Source organism: Agrilus planipennis, unplaced genomic scaffold (assembly GCF_000699045.2).
Source record: "Agrilus planipennis isolate EAB-ADULT unplaced genomic scaffold, Apla_2.0 scaffold31, whole genome shotgun sequence".
In the NCBI taxonomy this organism is placed as follows: Eukaryota; Metazoa; Arthropoda; class Insecta; order Coleoptera; family Buprestidae; genus Agrilus; species Agrilus planipennis.
Genome location: NW_020439053.1, coordinates 160,507 through 170,760, shown reverse-complemented (window position 1 = coordinate 170,760; position 10,254 = coordinate 160,507). Strand labels below are relative to the sequence as shown.

The window sequence follows — 10,254 nt, the reverse complement described above, 5'->3', positions numbered from 1 at the left end:
GAGATTCGAGTCTCTCACAGAGAGACTGAATGAATAAAACTGAAAAATTGAGAGACTCGAGTCTCTCGTAGAAAGACTGGGATCTCTGAAATATGTTGAACTTAGAAAATTTTAACCATGTCTATCGAGACACCACTTATTGAGAGAATTTATAAATTTTGCATTGGTTCCCATTGAAAATCAATGGAAATTTTTCCTATGTAAATATTAATGGAATTATATTGTAAATGGAAACAATTATTTTTGAAGTTCAATGGGAATTTTTTCTACGGGGAATTATTGTAAATGGAAACTATTATTTTTCCATTTATGCCAAATGGTTTTGAATGGAATTTACAAATTTTCCATTAATTCCCATTGAATTTCAATGGAAATTTTTCTTACGGGATTCTAAAACATGAATGATTAGATTTAGAGACACATTAGAAGCAGGAACAGGAGTAAGGAGGGGCAGTTAATTTAGATTACCGTTTGTAAATAGTTCACATTTGGGATGTTCCAGGTTTCAGGATAGGGAAACAGTATTAGTACCTAATGCGTGTCCAACCATTCTTTGGACTAAGATGATAATGATATAGTGTAGTGTGATAGAGGTAAATTTCCTGTTCGTTGGTAAGTATATTTAACCCTTCAAGAGTAGAACAACAACCGTCGATTAATCATTTCGCGATTGCAAACAGAGCGGGGCAAATATCTCGAGCGTTCGTTCGTTGTTGTCGTGGCGCGTCCGTCGACAACGGCGACGCCGGTCGCTGCGCTCGCACAAGTCAACACTATAAACTTAATTCATCAAACGCTATTCCCGACGGCTTTTCCGCGATAACCCAAAACTGAGTAATGAACGATGTTCAGAACAACCAGCCCGACACTGTTTACCTTCCTTCCGCAACCACCAAATCAATCATATTAATGGCGCCGCCGCCTCTCTAAAATCCATAGTCAATATTAGACACACAATGCTACAATATATGCCATATAAACATATTAATACAATTAGCGGATTTAAAGACCTAAACAAGTCAATAGAAACAAGCTGTTGGCTTTTACTGGTGATGTGGAAAATCGATTAGCCGGTTATTGTTTCAGGATGTGTCGATTAATTACAATGATTATACTGAAAACGTATGCGTGTTTGATTGTAAAGAAACCTATTGCTTTTTTGACTGGTTTTAAATATTAAATTTTTAACGGGATTTGATTTCAACAGTCGTCCTACAATGACAAAAAATGACAGTTTTATTCAGCCTTGATTGTTGAAACAATTTGTTTGAAGATTACCTTGTGAACTAAACATAACTTGACAAATAGTTGCTTCGCGATATAATCAAATCCGGTCATACAGTGCGGATACAAAGGTCACAAAGTACGAGGGTGGATTGATAAGTTTCCGGCCTGACCAAGAAAAACAAGGTTTTTAAAAATTTTTTTTTTTTATTTCTCAACATAATCTCCTCCAAGGCTGATACATTTCTCATAGCGGTGTTCCAGTCTATTAATGCCATCTCTATAGACTGATTCGTCAAGCTCCTCAAAATAACCATTTACAGCTTCGATTACTTCTTCATTGTCCGCAAATCTCTTACCGCCAAGCCATTTTTTGAGATTAGGGAACAGAAAATAGTCACTCGGGGCTAGGTCTGGAGAGTAAGGAGGGTGCGGCATCAATTCAAACTTTAGATCGTTGATTTTAGCCGTCGCAACGATTGACGTGTGCGCTGGTGCGTTATCGTGATGAAACAAGATTTTTTTCTTCGCCAGATGAGGTCGTTTAATTTTCACCTCGTGGCTCAAACGTTGCAATAAGTCTGCGTAGTATTGACCAGTGATAGTATTACCCTTTGCAAGGTAATCAATGTATATAATACCTCTTGCATCCCAAAAAACAGTAGCCATAACCTTGTTCGCCGAAAAAATTGTTTTTGCCTTCTTTGGAGTTGGTTCCCCTGGTCCAATCCACTGTTTAGACTGTTCTTTGGTTTCAGGAGTGTAGTGGTGGACCCACGTTTCGTCAACGGTTACGAATCGACGCAAAAATTCGCTTGGATTACGCTTATACAATGACAAATTTGCGGTAGAAATGTTTTTTCGAATCAATTTTTGGTCGACTGTTAGCAAACGCGGCACCCATCTTGCACAGAGCTTTTCCATATGCAAATGTTGGTGCAAAATATGTTGCACACGTTCATATGACATCTTACAGGTCTCAGCTATCTCACGCACTTTCAATCTGCGGTCTCCCAGCACTATTTGATGAATTTTTTCGATCATATCTGGAGTTGTGACCTCAACGGGGCGTCCTGAGCGAGGCCCATCAGAGGTGCTCACACGACCCTTTTTAAACTCGGAAACCCACTGCTTAACGGTTGAATATGACGGGGAGGATGTCCCCAGTGTTGAGTCCATCTCTTTTTTAATTTCCTTCGGCGTTAACCCCTTCAAATAAAAGTATTTGATGACAGCACGATTTTCCTGCTTTTCCATTTTTACGAAAACCACAGAGGCGTCTTGTTCAGCGTGCTGTCAAACCTACACTAGCAAGGAGATCGGGCTGAAACTATAGCTACAAGCTATCCAAGGATGGTACTATAGAATGTCACCTCAAGGTAGGCCTAGTGGCGTCATCTCTTGGTTAGGCCGGAAACTTATCAATCCACCCTCGTATATAGTCGAGATCAGGTTGAAACATTAACGTAAAACAGCAAACATACATCTTATATGGGTAAAATACAATCATATATGCCTTAGACAAAAATTTTCAGTCTCTCTCGAGTCTTTCAGTCTTTCAGAGTCTTTCAGAGTCTTTCAGCGTCTCTGAGAGCGTCTCTCACAGTCTTTCACAATATTTCAGTTATTGCCTAGGTGTTTTTATGGATCTCTCACAGTGTCTGTATGAGAGACTCGAACGATAAAATTGTGAATTCAGAGATTCGAGTCTCTCACAAAGAGACTGAATGAATAAAACTGAAAAATTGAGAGACTCGAGTCTCTCGTAGAAAGACTGGGATCTCTGAGATATGTTGAACTTATCATGTCTATCGAGACACCACTTATTGAGAGATTCGAGTCTCTCGTTCAGAGATTGGATACGAAATAAAGATCTCTCTCTCGACAGTCTCTCTCAGCGACATCAGAGAGACTCGATGAGAGACGGAGACCCGAGTTTCGCTTTCAGAGACTCTGAGAGACTGAACATTTTATCTCAGGTGGGTATTATACATTATGGTAAACCTTTGAGATCGATTGCAAACATGAAGGAGGAAATTTGTAAGGATAATTTGATACAGTTTCTTGTTATGTCAAATCACAATTTACAATAATCTCGGCAATCACAATTTTGTTAACAGGTATTTTTGTTGTACTTGCATGACTTATCACAAATGAACACCTTCGAATTGATTGTTTAGTAAAAATAAGTTAGTGTCACATTTCTAATAAATTCTTAACAAGAATATTTATGTAATGACTAATATTCCTTTAATCATTTGGCATATACGTAAAATCAAAGTTTGAAAAATCGCAATAATGTACATTATAGCGTATTCTGCACATTTTACTTTCTTTATAACCAACACACACTGAACTACGAGATCATTTTTACTTACAGCGTAACCAGAATTGGTCCTAGAACCTTAGGCTTTAGCCCAAATATTTTATTATACATTTTACATAGAAGGTTGAAGGGGGACGGGGGTGTGTGTAGTGCCCACCTTACAAAATTCATTGCCCACTCTAAAATAGTTGGCAATACTAAATACATGAACATAATGTTTTTAATAAAGCATTTATCCATCTAATAACTGTTTTCATTATTTTTTTGGTGGCTTCTTTGTTTCTTCTTTAAATACCAATTTTCTATGACTAAAAGTCACTTTATTTTATGTAAATTTAACTGCATCGTAAGTCTCAACTATATCTACTGCAGGGTTTCTACATACTTATAGAGACAGTGAATGTTGTATATTAGTGTGAGGCATCACTTGAACATGTATCTCTCATTAAATTGATTCGTTACATCCAAAAGGTCCGTCAATTCCCAATGGGATTATCGAAATTAAAATGTTCCAGTGGATGATTAGTTGACCGGCTGACCCTCCCTTCGCCTTCCAAAGGAAAACTCCCTAGCTACTGTAATGTTTACATTGCGAAGGAAATTCAAGAATTAGAGACTCTATTTGAGATTATCTTATCTGATCTCTTATGGTGGGTGCTATATGCGTAAAAAAGTCATATGCCTATTATGAATTTCATAGAAATAGTTATGAAAGGGCAATTAAGATATTGATTTAGAGTTCACAAGAACTTTGCTTTTCTTGGTAAATACTTAATACAAATATTTTAAATGTATGACATTTATAGTAGAAAATATACATCAATTATTTAAATACACTGTAGAACCAATAATTTTTTAATTCTGTTACGAAACTTCCTTTGATTTGTGTTGTAGTTTTCTTTTGTTAGTTCCTTTCAAGATGCGTAATCAGTCAATAAGGAGCAACTTTTGACCTTTCCCTTGTAGGACCATCTGCGTCGTTCGTTGAATTGTTTGTATTCTAGCTTCGTACTGTTTAATAGCCCCTCTCAGTTTCTTTATATTTCTCATTAAGTTCATGTTCGCTTCTTCCACTTTCATAATTGATTCATTAGTTATTTGCTGTATTTGTTCAGTTTGCGCGTTAACGACGTTGATTTCAGCGGCAAGTTGTCTTCCAAATTCGGCCTCGTCTTCGACGCTCCTTTGGGTTTCAAGTAGCGCCTTCCTCATCTGTTCGTATATTTCAGTTTTCTCGGTGACACCGCCCCTCTTTCTGTTCTTCTCTATCTCTTCCAACGCTTTATCTCTCTTCTCCCTTTGCGCCCTGACGTCTAATAAAATCGAGTAGAACTGATCGCAAGCTTCTTTTGCTTCGTCTACCCATTTTTGTCCTTTCTCAGCTTCCTTGCGAAGTTCCCTTTTCATTTGTGAAACGATGCTTTCGTGCCGCTGTTGCATTCGTACGGCGATTTCTTCTTTCTCGTCGGAAAGTAGTTGGACAAACCTGTCCACCAATTTGGCTGGATAATACTGTTGCAACTGAGTCATGTGTTTCTTTGTAGGATCTTTGTTGATCGCAGCTTGCCACATCGCAGCGGGAAACGACACCTGATCTTCAGCACTCATTGAAAAATTGAAAAACGACTGAGGTAGTAATGATCGTTCGAGATCATCCAGGGCATCTTCCCGTTTTACTACCATTTGTTTTCTGGCGTGAACCCGTTCGTGTAATTTAAGTAGCAATTCGATCCGCTGTTGTTTCTCAGGGAGACTTTCTATGCAACCAAACTGGCCTGTATTAATTAGATTTTCTTTTAATTGTTCGATCATGTGGTTGACAGCTTTATTTTCGCAAGTCGTCACGACCCCGTCCAATTCGTCCGATATATTTCGTATTATTCCTTCATAAAATGCGATTACTCGTTTTATTTCTTCCGGATCTTTTCTTCGAGCTAATGCTGCTTCTAGATTAGATCTTGGTGGACATTTCTCTGCGAATTTCTGTTCGAACATCGCATCCAAAACGCCTTCGCCTCCGCCGAGCCATCTAGGTTCGTCATCTGCTAATGTCACAGCTAAATAAGCAAATGCTCCTTGACCATCTGGCATAGTACGGGTTGCCAAATAGGTTCGACCGTCATCTCTCCGATCTCCCTGTCCAAGCACAGAAGGATGAACACGTTTGATTTCGTTAAGCCATTCGGGCTCGGCTACTTCGGTTGCCGGGGGCCCAAAAACTTCAAGTGCGTTTGATATGTCCACCTCGTTTGGATGTTGTAAAAATGGACCTGTCAGTTTTCCTTCTTCAACGCAAAGAACCAATTGAGATAAATAAATGTTCCGATTTCGTTTCTGCTCGGTTCCTACGTGACGTTGACCGACTAGCTTTTGAAGCCATGCCTGGCATTGCTTGAACTCGTCTCCGTCGGAAAACTTATTGACCAGGCCGGTCGTGAAACCTAGGTAGAACAAGAAATCTTCGTCCAATTTATCTTCAATTTCCTTCGACATTCTTCATTTCGTTAACCAAAATTTTGTAACTGAAATTGTAATAAACTGACTAACTTAAAAAACGAAAAATTAATTTCATATGAACGATATAATTGATTTGTTTGTCAAAATTTTATGTCAAATTACTGATACTAAAAAATAAGAAAAAATAAATAGACAGTGTCACAGATACTTAATGTACCTATATGTTACCGGAAATGTTTGAAATTTAGGAATTGTATACAATTCCTAGGAAATATATGAAATTCCGATATTCTACTAGGAAATGTATAAAACTAATGCTTTTTGTTAATAATATACACTGTCAGCCCGCCTTCGGCATTAGATAAGTTCCAATCTGTCATAAATCTATCTAACCAAACAATGACGTCACCAATGCATTTGAATTTTAGTATGTTGTAGAGGTGAATATGCTGATCATTTTGATATATGTATATATATGTTGGGCGTGGAATTGATAATGAAGTATAGTTATGGAACGTTAAAAAACAATATTTGGCTGTCTATGACATAAAATAGACAATAGTACAGCAAGCTGCTTGGAGATGTATATGCATTGGTGACGTTATTGTTTGGTTAGGTGGATTTATGACAGATTGGAGTTTAATTAATGGGCTGACAGAGTGTTTTATTCACAGCAAGGATTAGTTTTATACCTTTCCTAGTACAGTATGGGAAATTCATAAAATTCCTAGGAAATGTATACATTTCCTAGGATATGTGTGTATTAAAAAATCTTTGAAACAATATTTTATACGTTTCCTAAATAGCCTCGGAATTGTAGATATTTTCTAGGAATTGTATATAATTCCTAGATTTCATACATTTCCAGTAACATATATGATTGTCCTAACTATCTGGCTTCCTTTATGTGCGTAATTCGCTACACATCATCTCCTTAGCTCAGGATGAACCAATGGACTAGTATTGTCAAATTAAAGGCCCTTGTTGCGTTAAAGGTTTATATTTTCAAAAACACAACACTATTTACAAAAACTTAATCTATAAACCTTAACCTACACATAACCCTGTTTATGTGCAGATTTCCCAAAATTATACTCCTTGAATTACAAACCCGATACGAGAGCGCCTACTCGTCTTGAAAGAAGCAAATGTCCTTCTCTTTCTGAAATTCTTTTCGAAAAACTGCCTTCCCTTCCTTGAACCTTTTTTTATTACCACTTGTTTTTAAGTTTCGATCTGCCTGCATATAACCCATAAAGTCCCAAAGAGAAAGTTAGCAGGTATAATCGCAGCCCTTCTAAATGTATATTTTGCAAAAAGGAGCAGACAACAGTTACATAGTTTTAAATTATTTTTTCTATGAAATCTGAACACTTTATATTTAATAATGGTTACTTCATCATTTTCTGAGGAATTAAACATTAAAAGCCAAAATTTTATGTAAAAATAACAACATGAGAATGTAATCACCAGTGAGACATTAAAGCTTGATGTAACTTATAAGTTTTGTAAATGTCTTTTTCCTCAATTGTAACTTTTAGCATTTATGGGCATATCACATACTTCAAACAAGTTAACAGAACTTCATCAAACATTTTTTGATTTTAACGAATTGTTGAACGTTGACTGAGCATTGAATGCTTTCTATTATATGCACCAAGAATTTTATATACAAATGCCAATGGCTTGAAATTTGAATTTGTATCGTCGGATGAATATTTTGTAACGGGGCGTTACTCAGAAATTATTTCGCAATGAACATTCATTATGTTAGTTAAGGTTCATTTGTGAGACTTGCAAGAACTAGTCTATTTTCGTAAATAAAAAATAAATGCATTCTATTGTATAAAACATTTGATATTTGATAATAATACTAAAAAAAATAGATACATCTTTTAACTATAAATGAGCACATTTAAAACATAATAAGTAGTCATTTCTATTTACGAGTCGACTCTCTTTTGGCTCTTGTGTTTTCTACAAAGCATGTTAAATCTTAAAACTACGTGGTGGAAAATGTACCTACGCATCTTCCTGAAACACATGACGCAATAATGCGCAAACCCTTCAACATGTTTTGCTTTTAATTTTACAGAAGTTCTGCTTGAAGTAATTTGATTCATCTTCATCATAAGGTCGTCAGTCCTAAGACTGGTTGGACACGTACCTCCACTCTTTCCTATCCTGAACTAATCTTCGCATTTCCCTAAAACTAGAACAGTCCACATCCTTAACTAATTGCGAACAGTAATTTAATTTAGGTCTACCTCTACCCCTCCTAACTCCTGTTTCTGTCTCTAATATGTCTCTGACTAGACCTTCATGCCTGAGAAGGAGTCCAACCAACCTATCTCGCCTATTTTTGACGTGACAACGAAAAAACATGACTCATGCGGCGTTACCTCGCTCTGAGGCGTTCCACTTAACGCGGAACGAGCGACAAAGAGGCACAATCGGTCTCCGCGTTCGGCAGCGTTCGACATCTGTCTTTCTCCTACTTGAGTGAGCGATGCGTCCGCGTGGACAGCTGCTATACAATAATACATTTACATGTTTTCGTCAAGTATGAAGTGCAGTGAAAAGTGAATGTGGTGTCAATTGTTTATAGCAACGATAATTGCGGCGATAAAGGTAATGATTCTTTCGATATTAAATATATGTTCAGTGATATATTGTCGAATTGAAGCTAGAGTTACAAAAATTTTAATGATGTTTAAANTTTTTGACGTGACAACGTCTTATAATTCGATGGAGCCGGCTGCACGCACGAAAAAACATGACTCATGCGGCGTTACCTCGCTCTGAGGCGTTCCATTTAAGGCTTGAAGTGCAAGCGAGAGCGCGGAACGAGCGACAAAGAAGCACAATCGGTCTCCGCGTTCGGCAGCGTTCGACATCTGTCTCTCTCCTACTCGAGTGAGCGATGAGTCCGCGTGGACAGCTGCTATACAATAATACATGTTTTCGTCAAGTATGAAGTCCAGTGAAAAGTGAATGTGGTGTCAAACCATTCCATCAGTATTTTCTTATGACGTTGTCACGTTCAACTATCGTCAGTAAACCGACTTTACAGACAACCAATTTTTTATTGACTTCGATAGAGTCCTCTGTTCTCCTATTCTTTCCAATACCTCTTCATTTCTAACCTTTTCTACCCACGAGATCCTCATCATCCGCCTATAACACCACATTTCGAATTTGATTCACCATACATATATTTTCATTACCTTAAACAAAATACGCTGATGCCTGCGTTTGCAACAAACTTTAGGTAGGTGCACGGTAAACACTCATATGGAAATTGAAATTGTTAGTGAGTTTTATTTCGTTAAAATGTTAAAAGCAAGTTAAAGAGCAATCGGTTCATGCATCGCGTAATATGTAATAAGAGTACGTAGTTAGAACTTCCCCTACACCTATAACTGGAACTAGAACTAAGATTCAGTTGAGTTACTTTCCTTTGACACTATTTAGGCCACATTTATACTTGGTCCTTACGCTCTTTTCATAAATATAAAACTTCAAAACAGAATATTAAAAGCATCTTTAATTAACACAGTTGCAGAGTTTGTATTACTTCATGATTTGTATGTGTTAATTTCTTGACCATTTTAGAAAATCTTCTGGAAAAGTGTGAGTTTTCTTTTCTTCGGCATCCTAGATCGGTTTTCCTTTTTAGATTTTTTCTTATTTGTCGGCTAACAGATAGTTGTAAAAAGACAGCAAATAAAATGAATATGTTACAATTATTGATATTGGTATTTAAATACTGAAAATATGCACTGTAAATGCATGCTTACATATTTCACTTTACGGGTGATAAAAACAAAGGGAATAATAAAGGCAATTCATTTATAATTATGAAATCTGATATCTTTGAGAAATAAATTAAAAGGAATTAATACCAGAAGTCTTCAAAGATCCAATTTTGGTCGATTAAAGTTTTCTTCGCATTCCTAAATATGTTAAAGTTAGTGATAATTTAGTTTATTTTACTTCACTACCGTCAAAATGGTGTAACTTGTATCATATTTTTCATATTTCAAGCAGGGTTGTCAATAATGCATTACCTTTTCTAATACATTACATAAATGGTTAATGCAGAAAATTTGCATTAGCCATTACTATTTACTATTCATAATCATCATAAGGTCGTCAGTCCTAAGACTGGTTGGACACGCACCTTCAGTCTTTCCTATCCTGAGCTAATCTTCGCATTTCCCCAAAACAACCCACATCGTTAACCA

At 36.8% G+C, this 10,254-nt stretch overlaps 1 protein-coding gene across 1 annotated transcript; it reads right to left on the bottom strand.

Moving 5' to 3' along the window:
* Positions 1 to 4,338: 4,338 nt before the first annotated feature.
* LOC108732868 lies at positions 4,339 to 6,160 on the bottom strand. The gene has a single exon (XM_018463864.1). It carries the CDS (start codon positions 6,041 to 6,043, stop codon positions 4,478 to 4,480), a length of 1,566 nt encoding a protein of 521 aa, XP_018319366.1. The 5' UTR covers positions 6,044 to 6,160; the 3' UTR covers positions 4,339 to 4,477.
* Between the last annotated feature and the right edge of the window lie 4,094 nt (positions 6,161 to 10,254).